Here is a 15503-nt window from a genome sequence, read left to right as displayed (position 1 = left end):
CGTCTTCATTCATTCTCAGAAGTGACAGGAGGACGTTGAGCTGCCGCGAAGCCGCCTCTAGGATTGATCAAATAACTTTAATAATCAGGTTGGACGATGCTACGTGTCAGGTGTCTCAGAGGAGGTAGCAGGGGCGCTGAGGCTGCCCACCTGATCGGAGCTATGGTTGGTATTAAGTTATGTCCTTTATTAGATTGCTTTTATTTACAAAATTTACAAAAACAAATACATGAATAAAAAAACTGCGCATGCAGAGTGCACAGAAACAGCTCAATGTCAACATGTTTTAAAGTGAATTGTGGAATGCGTTTCCTTTTTCATGGATTTAACAAAAAATATTCCACTCTACAATTTACAACTTTGAATCAACCTCTAATTACAACCTGAAATAGCCTCCCTATGTGTAAAATGCAAAAGAGCTACATTGCCAAAATCGTGCATTTCAAAGAAGGAGCCCAAGTTTGGAGATATAAATAAAAAAGAGTGAAAAGAATGTAATCGTCAGCTTTTTTTCGCGGGATAGGTTAGGACTGAGTGACAGTGCACAGCAGCTGCTGAACTCCCAAACTCAGTGACACATGCGCTCATGCGCCAACAGAAACCTTGAAATCGTATCTGTCTGGAGATAGAAGCTCGGACTGGAAGCCTGGTGCATTGGCTCTTAACCAAATCTCCCGATTTAAAACGTTTTCTTTTGGTTAGTGACATAGCCAGGCACTGTGTATCTCCTTTATTAATACTCCTTAAGACATTTACAATTGGCTACATTAGAAACTGGTGATAGTTTATGGCTTCAGTTGGGCTAGTTATTTGTCCTGTTAAAAAAAGAAGGAATAAAATGAAACTACAATTAAATTAATTAATCTATAATTGAACTAATTAAACTCCTGAACAGTATTTTATATTTTTTGTTTAGTTAGATTTTGGATCCAATGTAAATGCAGTTTATGTACATGTAAAATTGGACTCAATGCAGGTATAACAGCAATTAGCCTACATCAATAAATACTTTTTAACCAAACTAACGTTTAAGTGGTGAAACTGCAGCCTATTCTTGTTTCTGTCCTGCAAGAAATATCCTAATTTCCTGGCCTCATAAATGGCCTGGCTATCACCCATTATTCAGCAGTGTAACTCATGTATCTGTTTCTGTTCCCAGCTTGGACGAGCCGTGACAGGTTGGATGCAGGGTGCGTTCCAAAGCACCTCAAGTTCAGCTGCACAGCCACACATGGTGGTGGAAGACGAGGTTGTTACTGAGGCTGTGCAGCACGACTGTCCTGTCTGTGCCTACAATGAATGGGACCCACTTGAGGAGGTCATCGTAGGTCGCGCTGAAAACGCCCGTGTGCCCCCCTTTACCGTTGAGGTTAAGGTAGGCCTACCTTTTCTTTTCTCAAAGGTTTTACGTTTTTGCATACCATTTTAAGACTATTTTAAAGTGTTAAAGGAAGATGCTTGGTTAATAAAAGGAGTGGCTGGTATTCCCAGGTGTGTTTGGCCAATGATCTACATGAACCGACTCCTAAGTAATTCATATAAAACCTTTTTGGACAGGCTAACACATACGAGAAGCATTGGCCCTTCTACCAGAAGTATGGGGGCCAAACCTTTCCTGAAGACCACTTGAAGAAAGCTGTTGCTGAAATTGAGGAAATGTGCAATATTCTTCGTCTTGAAGGAGTTACAGTTCAGAGGCCGGAACCCCTTGACTGGTCATTCGAATATAAAACTCCAGACTTTACATCAACAGGTGAGTGGTTATTACTGCAGATTTTTATTTTTTTTATTTTTTTTATCTCTAAAATCAAATGATTCTCAATCCCAGGTAACTACATTTAGTTTTGCTGTTGTACATTTACATTTAGCAGACGCTCTTAACTAGAGCGACTTAAAGTAAATTCAGGGACATTCCCCCCCGAGGCAAGTAGGGTGAAGTGCCTTGCCCAAGGACACAACGTCATTTTGCGCGGCAGGGAATCGATCCGGCAACCTTCTGATTACTAGCCCGACTCCCTCGCCGTTCAGCCATCTGACTCTGTAAATGCACTGTTTATGCCCCCTTTCCCTCTTATCCAGGCATGTATGCTGCCATGCCCAGGGACATCCTCATGGTTGTAGGCAATGAGATTATTGAAGCTCCCATGGCATGGAGGGCACGCTTCTTTGAGTACCGGGCCTACAGGCCTCTGATCAAGGAGTACTTCAAAAAGGGGGCCAAGTGGACCACTGCTCCCAAGCCCACCATGGCTGACGACCTCTATGATCAGGTAGGCTCTCTTTTAGTTTGATAGTACCCGAAATACAATCTTACTACATTAGAGGATAAATCAAATGGCAGTAATGGCTATTGTTTTCAGTATTAACCATTCATAAATTGCATTGAAGTTACCACACTTGAGAGACCCTCCCGAAATGCTTTCAGTTGATTTTGTTTTCCATCCAGGACTACCCTATCCGAACGGTGGAGGACAGGCACAAGCTGGCCGCCCAGGGGAAGTTTGTAACCACTGAGCATGAGCCCTGTTTCGATGCTGCTGATTTCATCAGAGCTGGCCGGGATCTGTTCGTCCAGAGGAGCCAGGTACGTGGTACACTCTCTCTGTTCAGGGAGTCAGGTGGCTGGGAAGCGGGCTAGTAATGAAGGTTGCCAGTTTGATTCCCGGCCGTGCCAAATGACGTTGTGTCCTTGGGCAAGGCACTTCACCCTACTTGCCTTGGGGGGGAATGTCCCTGTACTTACTGTAAGTCGCTCTGGATAAGAGCGTCTGCTAAATGACTAAATGTAAATGTTCTGTTCTCATGTTGCTGTGATCTGTGAGGGCTAGCTACTCTTAGTTCAGAAAAAACACTTGCAAGGCCACAATTATATCAGCTGTTGATGTGAAGAACCAATCCAGTGGAATAATGTGCTGGTTTTTATACCGGGAAGAGGTTCACTGGTCTCTTTGTGCTTCTGCGAGTGTTGTCTAATCTCACGATGCAGCCCCAGCTACACACTAATTACCGCAATTACATCCTGGCCCAGAAGATTCACTGCATTCACTCACAAGCAGAACACAGCCTCACTCAGTGTGCTGGAGGAAACCTTGTTTACTCACAAATATCTTTTCCCCAATATGAAGGTTACGAACTACATGGGGATCGAGTGGATGCGTCGCCATCTTGCCCCAAACTACAATGTCCACATCATCTCGTTCAAGGACCCAAACCCCATGCACATCGATGCCACCTTCAACATCATCGGGCCAGGTCTTGTTCTGTCCAATCCAGACCGACCCTGTCGCCAGGTGAGATGAGTGGATATGAATGAGGGACAAAAAGAGAAAGATAGACAAAATAGACATGCCATCATTACAGTCTATGCTTCCAACGCTTTCTGAACTTGCATTTTTGTCTTACACTGCCCCCTGGTGACAGAATGCAGAAAATACCTCCAGTTATACTAACCTGGTATGTTTTAGGTCGATATGTTCAAGAAGGCTGGCTGGACCGTTGTGAAACCACCAACCCCTCTGATTCCTGATGGTATGTGTTACATACATCAATGCATACATGTTATCTATATGATACTGTACTGTAAACCCTTCAACCATGTAATAGCGGGGATTAAGGTGTTCTACAGCCCATCCTTTGATAGAGGATTAGGGTTTGTTTGTATTGATGTGATGTTACATCACATTCGTGATAAAGTAACATTGTAAACAATAAACATTTGTTTACGTTTTTAGTCATTTAGCAGATACTCTTATCCAGAGCGACTTACAGTAAGTACAGGGACAATCCCCCCCCGAGGCAAGTAGGGTAAAGTGCCTTGGTCATTTAGCACGGCCGGGAATCGATCTGGCTGCCTTCAGATTACTAGCCCGACTCCCTCGCCGTTCAGCCACCTGACTCCCAAAACATTGATAAACATTGTCCTGCCTCACAGATCATCCTCTTTGGATGTCCTCCAAGTGGCTTTCTATGAATGTCTTAATGCTGGGAGAGAAACGGGTCATGGTGGATGCCAATGAACACACCATTCACAAAATGTTTGATAACCTTGGTAAGTTCATACATTATTATGACTTGACTGCCATAATACGTAGTGCATGTAAAACAAGCTCTGTATACCATCTGCTTCACAGTTATGATAGATGATTGACATTGGTTTTCCTCCATCAGGCATAAAAACCATCAAAGTGAACATTCGTCATGCCAACTCCCTGGGCGGTGGCTTCCACTGCTGGACAACCGACGTGCGTCGTCGTGGTACCCTGCAGTCCTATTTTCACTAGCCTTGCCAGAAACAGGCAGTTTTTATTGAGCTTGTAAGGTTGAATCTAACCGACAATACTCTATACAGTTGGGTTCTCCCATAATTATCTTTGTATGTTGATTTAACAGTGCGTGACAGTGCCTTGGCAAAAAGCTTTGTTTAAATATTTTAATGAAAAGCAAGAAAATAACAACAGAAAATATTTATCAGTCATCTCAATAATTACTGCATTTCTGGCTTGGCTATTGTGAATGAGTGACCCATCCAGAATGGCTGGTGTAACACCTAATGGTCATTGTGTATATGGCAGGGTGCATGTCTGGTATGGAGATGCCATCAGGCTGGAATTAAGAAAGAGGAGATGTTCGTGATACAAGCACGCTACCTCCCCCTGAAACCTCAGACAATTACATTTTATTCTCTGTATTTTCAATTGATGTTGCCATTAAGTTTTTTTTCTTCTAAAATATGTGTCAAAGTTGTTATAGTTGGTCATTGAACATTTATTCATTTATTTTTCTCTGGTTTTCTATTTTGTATAGAAGATAATTAAACAAAACAATTTTTTATTTATATATTTTCTTACACTATTATTACTATTGGGCTGATATACTTTTCATATTTTCCATTAATACGCATTTTATATCCTATAACACAGTATGAGGCCCGTATCAGATATTGTACCTTTTGCCTCTGCTATGTTCTACAATAGCAATTCTGAGCCAGTTGTATGCTAATCCTTAGTGAACCGCTTTGCTGCTTCCGTGTTTGCATGGTGAAAAACGTTTCATGGGTTTCACAATGTTTCGTCTACCATCCTATTTTAAATAAAGAAATCGATTGATCGACAGCATAAAACAGTAAAGCTTGTGATCATCTGAAATCTAACTGATCAATAATTGCTCGTAGCCCCTGAAGATGTCTCAAACAGCAAAACAGTATGTGTATAGGCAATATAACGTACGTAAGATGTTTTTGCATTGAGGGTGCCCAAGGAACGAGTAAACAAATAAACAAACAAAAAACTGTCATGTATCGTAATTGTACCAATACCTCAAACACGATCTTACAACACACGCCAAGAACATTGAGCACATTTGTTATAATTCCGCCCGAGCCGAAACATACATAAGAATACAGTAGGCCTACATTGTAAGTAACGCACTAGACTGTTACGTCTTTCCTAACAAAACTTCATACTTTCCCTCGAGACTGGAAAAAAGACCCTCGTGTTTCAACAGGTTGGGTGTTGAACTGCAGGGAGGGCAGTGAAGCCTGCAGACATTGCTCAGATTATTTCTTCCCATTTTGATCGGGGAAAGAGTCTTCAGCTGCAGACGCTGTCATTTAGTATGAATGAATGAATGAATGAATATATGAATGAATGAATACATGATGGGGGGATGATGAATGAATGACTGTGTAGCACTATGCTCGGGCAATGGGTTTGAAAAAATGGAAAGCATCGGACGAGGAGTTCTTGGAGAACAGTTGAAGAATGGACCGCAGGTCAAGGTGAGCATAGTTTATAACTGAGGAAAACATGTCCAGGTGAGTGAAAGTTGACAGTTGTCGAGGAGGACTATATTACCTACAGAACAATGCAAATAGCCTACGTGCCGCTAATACGATTACAGTTAGGTAATTTAAAGGACCCATTTACAGTAAATAATATTTTTAGCTGCAGTTTAGGCTCATTAAATTGTAGGCTGATTTATACAAGTTTGTAATGTTAGGCTATATAGATTTACTTGAATCCTCAAGTGTATTTAGTTCAATTTCAGGTTTAATGCTCAACCATATACAATACAGTAATATAGCTCTGCCAATAGTGTTATCACCAGTGTAGCCTACTGCCCATATTTAACTCCTGATATGAATTGTTGATTATTAACGTGTGACGTGACGAAGAAGTATTGTTGCGTCCGTTCGGGTACTGCCCGGCTGCCCTGTCCGGTACAGCAACGCACGTTAAGGATAAGCCAAGATAAGTAATGTAGCCTACTGTAGAATTCCATGCACATATTTGCAATGCACATATCTGATAAGAGTGGGTAATGAATATCTGTTTGATTATGTGCGTGCATGTCCTGTATGAAATCTAGAAAGTAGATTTGACCAGCAGCAGATACGATTAGAATATGTCAGCCGTAAAATGATTAAATTCAGAGACAGGCCTAAAGACCAATAGGTTTATTCAAATGTCATGAAAACACTGACAAGTTCCTCTCAAGTCAAACCCCTGTCTCTGATCGAAATAGGTCAGTCGAGTTCATTTTTCATTTAGCTGCTTTAGTTGCACACCAGGTTGGTATCGGTCACTTTTAAAACGTTTTCAAAAAGTCGACTATGGGGTCAGTTTATAGGCATGATCTCACTCACACAGCTGTGAGCTGGCATTTCTGGTCCACACGAGCTTTGCCCCATCACACACGTCAGCATTCGTCTGTGCCCAACCACACTGAAGCTCTTGGGAATTAAAGCGCGAGCTAAAACGTGTTGCCATTGTATAATCTCAAAATTGTGAAACATGAATAATTTAGTCACATTTAGTCACTGCCTACCTGCTTACGTCACATTACTCTACTGCACTATACTATAATTTTGACCCAAACGGCTAACAAACCTTTAAATTAAACACACGTTCGTGATATTTCAATCGGATGCCCCCTCAAGGGTTTTTAACGTTGCTTCTGTTGCATAATTTTATCATGGAGTTATATAGGTGTTTAGTGGACCAGAATAACAGTGTTATTTAGTAAAGTGTGTTTTTATCGCCACCACAGCTCTTAATCCAATGCTGAACTGGCCCAGGAGATTGGTAGGGTTAGGGTATAATCTGAGCCAGTTTTAGGTGCCTGCAAGGGACAAAGTCTCTCAGGATCGTTAAATGTATTAGGCCTACCATTCTTTAGTCTTTTAAGAATCTCCCAATTAACCAATATTTGTTATTGCCATAAAGTGGACAATGGAAGTTCTCTGAGCATTCAGACTCAGTACAAACTAAAAATAATCTATTTGATAAGTGAAATTGGTCAAATACAACAATCTGCAACATATATATGCTTATATATATAAATATGCTTAAGGCTCTAATGTACACTGAACAAAAACACAAGCACAACATGCAAGATTTTGTTGAGAGCTCATTTGAAAAATCAGTGAAATGAATTTAATGTAAGAGCCCCAGATCCATGTCTTGCAAATGTTGTCAGTTTGTTGCACTGATATTTTTGTGTGGTGAAATACCTGAGGTGCAGCACACACTGCGTGTTACAATATGAACTTGTCCTGTAGTTTAGTCTAACTTAATAATACCAGTAGATATTCTTTTATATTCATAGCTGGATAAAACAGTAATCACTTGCTTAATTTGATGGGTTTGGAAGCACATTTCAAGTAGTGACAGATAAGTGATCCCACTCATTGTCTGTCCTCTGGCACCACCTCCTGGAAGAGTTTACACATGACACGCTCAAGATAATGTTGCATAATGTGCATACATTTCTGCATTGGAAAAGGTTTTGAGATTTGATTAGATCCCCTGCTATGTGTCGTGGACTCCAAAGGTTCAAGCTGTGTACGTGGAATTTAGACTGCAATCACAGAGGCGACAGGAAGAAGTACATGAGGTGACTCTGATAATGTACTCAATGTTGGTGTGTATGGAATGCCCCCTTACTACCTCTCTACTCGTTGCACAATTAGTCTTGAAGTAGCCTAGTCTACTTCTTGACGTCAAAGTTCAATACTTAAGATCAAAATACAGAATGAAAACAAAGCTCATAGTTGGTTCAGAACCCCTATCACGTCACAAAAATAAGAAAATGAACAGTATTATCTTGGAGGCATGCTATATATTTCAGACGAATTGTTCTCAAAAGAATTGTGACATAACTTTACAGATAAACAAAAATCATGTAAACATGATTTAACATTTAAATAAATGCCTTTTCTGCACATTTCCTGTTTTCTAGGCTACAGTACCTTACCTGACAATGTATTGGCCTATGAGCTTCTACAGTAGGCTAACTGTTTGATAGTCTAGGCCTAATATCCTGTGGTTAAAAAGAGCTAAACATAATGATGACAGGGAACAGCACGCTGTAAGTCAAATTGTCAAATTGCATGTGTTGGCGTGTGGGACAGAATTGTTATATTCTAGACCGATCCAAAATGTAACATCTGCTAGTCTGGTTTGTTTGAAACACGATTTAACAAATAACTTCCGAAACATGCAAGAGACACAATCTCTTTTGTCATTTACACTCTATCCCGCTTCCATTCAAACGAACCCCAAAAGACCCGCTGAATTTCCATGTTCTCTGTGCAATTTCAAAGTTCCCTCTGCAAGAGGGGTCCACCCAACTGCGCCAAGGACGACGCTGATTAGCCGAGTTGCGCTCATTTGCATTAACGTCAGTAAAGGCTGTAGGTCAATCCTTGCGGGTGCTTTTATTGGATGTGCTGCTGTCAAGCAGTGCTGAAGAATTGGAAGGGCAAACGCTAGGAAGGCAGAGAAAAGACTAATAGAAACCCCATTATGTAGCTTATTTCTGCGTATCCGTTTATAAATATCAATCCCATGCCTTCCTTTTTGAAACACGAAACTTGGGGACGCGGAGCGGTCTTGTTTTTGTAAGCGATTGCATTCACCAGAGGTGGTACCTCAACATATGATTTGACAGCCTCTACATCTTTTTTTCAAAAAGGGAAAATCGTGGGCCTATGTTTCACTAACCCAGGTTTTTACCCGGGTTTGTGATCTGTGGCGAAGCTTTTTCAATCTGACAACGGATGTCTGAATGGCGATTTTACACCAAGATTTCTCTTTTTCCGAATTGTGTGATTTCTGTAGATAAATGGAGTGTTGTGTCAGACTTAATGTCATTTTGTTGCATGGGGAAATCTTGACATTGGAGCGACTGATCAGAAGAATGCTATGCTGTGTGAATATTTTAGCCTGTTGGTGATGAACGGCTCAGGACTGGAGCAAACTGTCGTGAGAACGGGTTTGTGGCCAATGTCTTGAATTGAAGTAACCAGATTGTTAAAGGAAAAGAGAACTCCCCATAAAATTGGATGGTTTTGGGTGGGGAGGACGGCATCAGTAGTGGCATTGGACGAACATGGATAAAACTATTGCATGAATTGAAGAAAGCTGACGTTTACTTGAGAAGAGTAAAGTTTAAAACGAGAAAATGATGATGTGGTACGAAGACGAACAGAGGAACCAGAGTGAGGGATCCATTGCCAATGGAATCTGAACAGCAAAATTGAAGAATAGCGGGATTCATGTATACGAGGATAAAACAGACCGTTTGGAAAATATCTTCAATTAACTTAATGTAAAGGACAGAGAAAGGAAATAAGCTTCCTGGTAAGACTGTAGGGTGGAGAAGGATATATATATATATTTTTGTATATATATATATATTATTCATGCTTTCTTTATGCTAGGAAAACTGGGTAGACACGTTTTACGTTAAGATTAATCCAAGAAAGAAGACGTCTGATGACAAAGGCCATTACGAATGACATTCGGGTATAAGTAAAGCACTTGGGGAAAATAAATAGTGTGAAGTGGGGTTGAAGCATGGGCTGTGCTTCAAGCATTCATATCTCAGATAGGGTGGTCTACGGTGGAAAAGAGTCCGAGGATGCCCACTCGCCCCAGCAGACTAATACTACACAGCAGCAAGGAAATCCTGCCTCGGGACTACCGATAAAACCCTCGAGTTGCAAGGTGAGGGAACGACTCCGAGAGAGGAAACACTGTTACCGTGTGTGATGTCACGTTTAATTAAGGTTGTATTTTTTTCTGTATGTTTTTAATTTACAGACTGCTATTCTAAAGTAAAGTGGGCCTCTTAGATTGATACCTAAAGTGGATTACAGTTAACTGTACCTCATGCCTGCCTTCAATCCCTATCGACAGGTCAATGGGTCATGAGCACCAGTCATAGGGTTGATTCCTTCACAGGCTTCGGGCCTGGGTTGAAAACATAGGGAAGCAGTGCACAGCATTAATGATGAACCGTTTCTCTCATCACCTAGTCGTTCCCTAAAAAAGATTCTCAAATACTATTACTATTAATTTGTTTACAGCTTGTTGTAGGCTAATTCAATGCATACAGAATAGTTCAGATGTTTGATTTGTAATGTATGTGTGGAGTTCAGATGAAACTGGACCCATCAGTTCAATCTAATATTTTTTAGCAGCTACTGTGAGTGTTCTATTTTTCCTCATGTTGAATTCATGCTGACATGCTAATTTATAGTTGTAAGTTATGCCATAGCCAGAAGATGTGTGTTGGACTGGAAGTCATCACGTCACCATGTTGTTCTATTCTGCTTACAGAGCTGTTTCCTTAACACTTGAAGTACAGGACAGGTAAAGCAGGTTTGGGCCTGTCTTAGGGTAGACTTAAGGACTTAAGGCATCTGGCAGCCAAAATAGCTTATAGAAGTAATGTATTGAAGGACCCATACTGTGGTATACAGCATAGAGTCTTTGTTAAAAACACTCCTCTCCTCACGTAACACATGTCTATTTCCATCAAGTGGCCCTATGAAATCAGCAGCATGAAAGCTTGTGTGTTTATTTTAAGCAGCTGGGTTTGGATGAGGAGATCTGATTTCCATACCTACCTGCTGTTGGAGATCAATATTGGGCATCGATCGCTCGGTAACTGCTCCAGTGTTCACAGCTCTGGCTCTATCGCCCCAACCGTTCACTCTGTCATTACGAAGAGCAGTGGACACAGAGCGGGCAGATCACAAACACTGTACACATGTCATGCTCTGTACTGCATGACAGGGGCAGACACGTGACTTTAGTGTTCTGTTTATAATATAACAAATCCAAGGTTAGGATTAGGCTGCGGGACAAATGCAACAGGCCCAGTCTTCAAAGCTATTGACTTGTTAATCAGTAGTTGTATTGAATATCAGTTGACTTTTTGAATGAGAGGGGAATCGAGCCGAGCACAGTGGAGCCTGCTAGCTGAGGCCTGTTAGCGGCTCTTCATTGGCTGCTTTGATACTTCAACTAGCATTACATCACAGCCTCATGAAACTATTTATTCCATTTCTAAAACATAAAATAGTTGTTTGTACATTTATTTCTATAATAACTGTGTTCACAATGTTGTGGGCTCCTAGACAATGTTTCAGCTGTTTTCCATTTTGTTGTGTTCACCTTATGTGTGTGTTTGTGTGGGTGCCAATGTGTGCTTGTGTATCGAGCGCATATTTGTTTCACAGACTGCAGGCTATTTGAAGGCCTCTGTCAAGCTGAATGCTGTGGCCAAATGTCGCCACAGGATCCAGTGAGAAGTCAGTGTTTAAGTCATACCCACTCGGACAAAAAGACAAACAGACTATGGGTCTGTACAGAATGAATGTCACAAAGGGTGTATGTGTGAAGTGTATGTATGTGTGAAGTGTATGTATGTGTGAAGTGTATGTATGTGTGAAGTGTATGTATGTGTGAAGTGTATGTATGTGTGAAGTGTATGTATGTGTGAAGTGTATGTATGTGTGAAGTGTATGTATGTGAAGTGTATGTATGTGTGAAGTGTATGTATGTGTGAAGTGTATGTATGTGTGAAGAGTATGTATGTGTGAAGTGTATGTATGTGTGAAGTGTATGTATGTGTGAAGTGTATGTATGTGTGAAGTGTATGTATGTGTGAAGTGTATGTATGTGTGAAGTGTATGTATGTGTGAAGTATATGTATGTGTGAAGTATATGTGTCAACGGATGTGTGTCAAAAGTGTATGTTCCAATGTCTCAGTGTATACGTCGCAAAACAAAAGTCTGCTCTCAACGCAGCTCCCCTTTGAATAACACTGCGCCCTTATTTAAACAGCGGATGGATGGATGTGATGGGCTGATTGGCGACCGCTGATTATTGGATGCAGGTGGAAGTTGGTACTGGTTGGCGTGATGATGATTCGCTGCTTGGCCATTCCCAACACCACCTATTGGAACACAGACCGAAAACAAATACAAACAGGGTGGGCCACGTAACACAGTGTGACAGATGCCCCCTCATCAAGACTTCAGGGACGTCACTTCTTACACCCAGTTAGACTAATGGCAGAGAAATCTCCTTGAATTGGAAAGGGCAAATCGTTATGATGGAACCCACACTGCAATTCATCTACTTCCCTACAGACTTGGATAATATAGACTGGGTTACGATAGACTTGAATTCTTTAGACTTGGATACTGTAGATGGGGAATATGGTAGGATTGAATATAGTAACTTAACGGCAGTAGAATGGAATATTGTTGTCTAAGATGCAATGATCCACATGATGATTCTTAGTTAAAAATATTGACTTTGCCACCTTCAGTTTGTAATAACAACTGTGATCTGAGGGCGATGAGAGTGGTGTGTACTGTGTGCATGCATTTGCGAGTGTGAAAGGGAGATAAAGGCGTTTTATTCGGAAGCGTGCGTGCGTGTGTGTGTGTGTGTGTGTGTGTGTGTGTGTGTGTGTGTGTGTGTGTGTGTGTGTGTGTGTGTGTGTGTGTGTGTGTGTGTGTGTGTGTGTGTGTGTGTGTGTGTGTGTGTGGGGGGGGGGGGGGGAAGATAGAGACTCGCTCGTAGGGAGAGTGTTCTACTGCTCAGATTGGGCGCTGAGAGAGTGATGCGAGTCTGTGTCGTCAAGGATACGTTACCATCTGGGCTGCTCTGGCTCTGATAAGGCTCAAGTACAAGGTCTTGTGATAGTTGTCGTAGTCTGTGGGTGCATTTCTGGCTAAATGTGTGGACAGACAGACAAGCTGGCTGGCATAAACACAGGCCAACACACAGACAGGTTGGCTGGCAAAAACACAGACAGACAGGCTGGCTGGCATCAAGACAGATGGATAGGTAGACTGGCTGTCTGGCTGACTGGCTGGCTGGCTGACAGGCAAGCTGGAGGACCGACAGACTGGCAGACAGACAGGCAGGATGGCAGGCAGACAGACAAGCTGGCAAATACAAGATTATTGTGTCTGACAGACACAGACAGGCATGGGGACAGACAGACAGGCTGGCAGACAGCGAGACTGACAGAGAGACTGACAGAGGGTTCAACCAAACACAGCAAAGTTTATCTAGCCTTGCTCTATGAAGCCCGACGGGGTCATGCAGGGAATAGAGCAAACCCAATACACAGATTTGGGATCAGTTTGCTCCAACTTGAACCATTACAGGGGTTAAGAGAAACTGACCCAGGGACGGTGCTTTGGGACACCCCTCGCCTGCATGCTGGTTCCGTATGCAGCTTGTCCCCAGTCTTAGTCTGCACACATGGCGTTCTCCCTCACGCCTTGGTGTCTGCACAGTAAAGACCAGCATTCTAGCTGCAGAAGTGAGGTCAGATCAGGTGATTTCTCTGATCCAGAACCTGCTGTCGAAGCCCACTGGGATACTTGTGTTAGGCCTTAGAACTTTCCGGTCGAGTTTAGAAGACTGGCCCAGTGGTTTGTCTGACTTCTCTTCAAGATGAGGGCTTCCTGTCCCCACATTGCTGCCGTGTGCTGTCTGGAGCCCTCTCTGGCCACTGGAGTGGAGCTGACGGGTGTGTGTGTGTGTGTGTGTGTGTGTGCATGTTTCGAGTCTAAGTTGAGCGCCATTGGGTAATTTATTCCAGAGGAGGGCAAAGGCTTAGTATGGTGATGAATGAATCCACTGTGCAGCTTGTGGAGCTGAGTGAGGAGAGGAGAGACTGATGTTCCTTCCTTCTACCCTCTTCTCACTCTGTCTCTCGTTCTCTGACTAGCTTTCTCTCACCTCTCACTGTCTGTCATTATGTCCATACAAAAACACCCTACCCATTGGTGGTTTCACACCACATCTATTGCTATTGCTCTCCCTCTCTCTCTCTGCTCCTCTCTCTCTCTGCTCCTCTCTCTCCTTCTCTGCTCCCCTTTCTTTTTATACTCCTCTGATTGCTATTCCTGTGTCTTATTCTGAGCAGTATGAAGGTTAATTCTTCTCACGTGTATCTCAGTTATTGAACAGAGGTCATTTCGGTTAAGTGACAGATACTTCTCTGCTGTCATCGGTTACGGGACTACAGACTGTGTAGCCTCAAATGCTGCTTGTCTGGTTCTGGTAGTGTTTCTGCGGATGTCCAGGGGTCTGCTCATGTGACAGCGGGATAGGATATAACTTCAGCTCTTGTTTATGCAGAGGATGTCATGTTTATACATACACAGGGAAAATAGTGGTACCTGTTCAGTCTGAACAACTATATGTGTGACTTTCCGTTCAGGATAGTTCAGGATGGAGCGAGATACTGAATTAGACATGTAGAGAATGCAGAATATTGTAGTAGGCGTTTTTTAAAAGGTGTCATTTTGTATTTGAGTGTTATTCTGTGTCATTTTCAAAATACTGTACGGTAAGCCTCACACACACACGTGTTAATTGAGATGGACATTCCATTTTGTACTTAGCCAAAATCCACAGCAGGTTGACCTGTGTGTTTGTGCTGCAGCACCCGTGCTTCCTTTCCTGTCTGGGGTATCTCCAGTGGCAGCATGTCGGTTAGCATTTAGTTTTTTGCCATGTCATACTCTACTTTTTATCTCTGCTGGCACATAAGCTGAAGACCACGAAGGGTTGGGGGCCCATGAACACTGTCTAGACTACAGGATGAATTATAGTACACCAGAACAGTCCCATTTTTCAAGGCTCTGGAACAAACCCAGTTAACTATCCAGTGCTATGCAGGTTAGGGTTAGAGAGGGTTAGAGTGCAGCCTCCAGATATTAGAACAACAACTAAATATCAAAACAAAGTATCATTGGTGGTCTACATGGTAGCGTACTATTGGACTACTTTTTAAAATTAAATTTTAGTTGACATCAAGTTAAATGTTGTTGGATTGTCTGGCATTGGTTTTCCCTTCTAGAACACTACAGTTAATTAAATGGTAGACTTTGTCCCTTTTGATGTTGGTCAAGATGTCCTTTTTTACTCCAGAAGATGGTTCACTTGTGAGGTGTCAGCTAAGGTGAGTGTGATTGTGGAACAGACCTCTCCATTGTTTTTGAAATAGTCTTCACAAATAAGGCTGCATTCAATGGCTTGTCCTCTTCCCCCTCAAGGATAGAAACTTTGAATCATAAGGGCGGCATGTGATAGCTTCAGAAGATTGTAGAAGCGGTGTTCTTCCAAAACAAGGCACCAAAAGTGTTTACTTTGTAGCCAGACTCTCTGTTCTGTTTCAGAAG

General features: G+C 42.1%; 2 protein-coding genes across 4 annotated transcripts in view; both read left to right on the top strand.

Annotated features, from left to right (window-relative positions):
• Positions 1-5285, top strand: gatm (glycine amidinotransferase (L-arginine:glycine amidinotransferase)). The gene is made up of 9 exons (XM_084683043.1): positions 1-165; positions 1160-1375; positions 1558-1753; positions 2080-2270; positions 2447-2584; positions 3126-3290; positions 3465-3528; positions 3932-4048; positions 4168-5285. Exons 1-9 carry the CDS (start codon positions 97-99, stop codon positions 4278-4280), a joined length of 1269 nt encoding a protein of 422 aa, XP_084539169.1. The 5' UTR covers positions 1-96; the 3' UTR covers positions 4281-5285.
• Positions 5286-8688: 3403 nt separating this feature from the next.
• The window catches only part of pde8a (phosphodiesterase 8A), a 31042-nt gene continuing 24227 nt past the window's right edge, over positions 8689-15503 (top strand). For all 3 annotated transcript variants that reach the window (XM_084682191.1, XM_084682193.1, XM_084682190.1), the window contains exon 1: positions 8689-10007. In XM_084682191.1, coding sequence (XP_084538317.1) covers positions 9858-10007 — 150 coding nt within the window. In that variant the 5' untranslated portion in view covers positions 8689-9857. The remainder of the gene's footprint in view (positions 10008-15503) is intronic.

The sequence above is a fragment of the Hypomesus nipponensis genome, chromosome 19 (genome assembly GCF_054491055.1).
Source record: "Hypomesus nipponensis isolate SF chromosome 19, ASM5449105v1, whole genome shotgun sequence".
NCBI lineage: Eukaryota > Metazoa > Chordata > Actinopteri > Osmeriformes > Osmeridae > Hypomesus > Hypomesus nipponensis.
This window is presented reverse-complemented; position numbering and strand designations above follow the sequence as displayed.

Excerpts from the sequence above, each read along its gene's own strand:
- gatm (XM_084683043.1), top strand. The coding sequence starts at position 97 with ATGCTACGTGTCAGGTGTCTCAGAGGAGGTAGCAGGGGCGCTGAGGCT. Across the intron at positions 2,585-3,125 it reads TGTTCGTCCAGAGGAGCCAG|GTTACGAACTACATGGGGAT; the intron begins GTACGTGGTACA and ends CCCAATATGAAG. Across the intron at positions 3,291-3,464 it reads CAGACCGACCCTGTCGCCAG|GTCGATATGTTCAAGAAGGC; the intron begins GTGAGATGAGTG and ends GGTATGTTTTAG.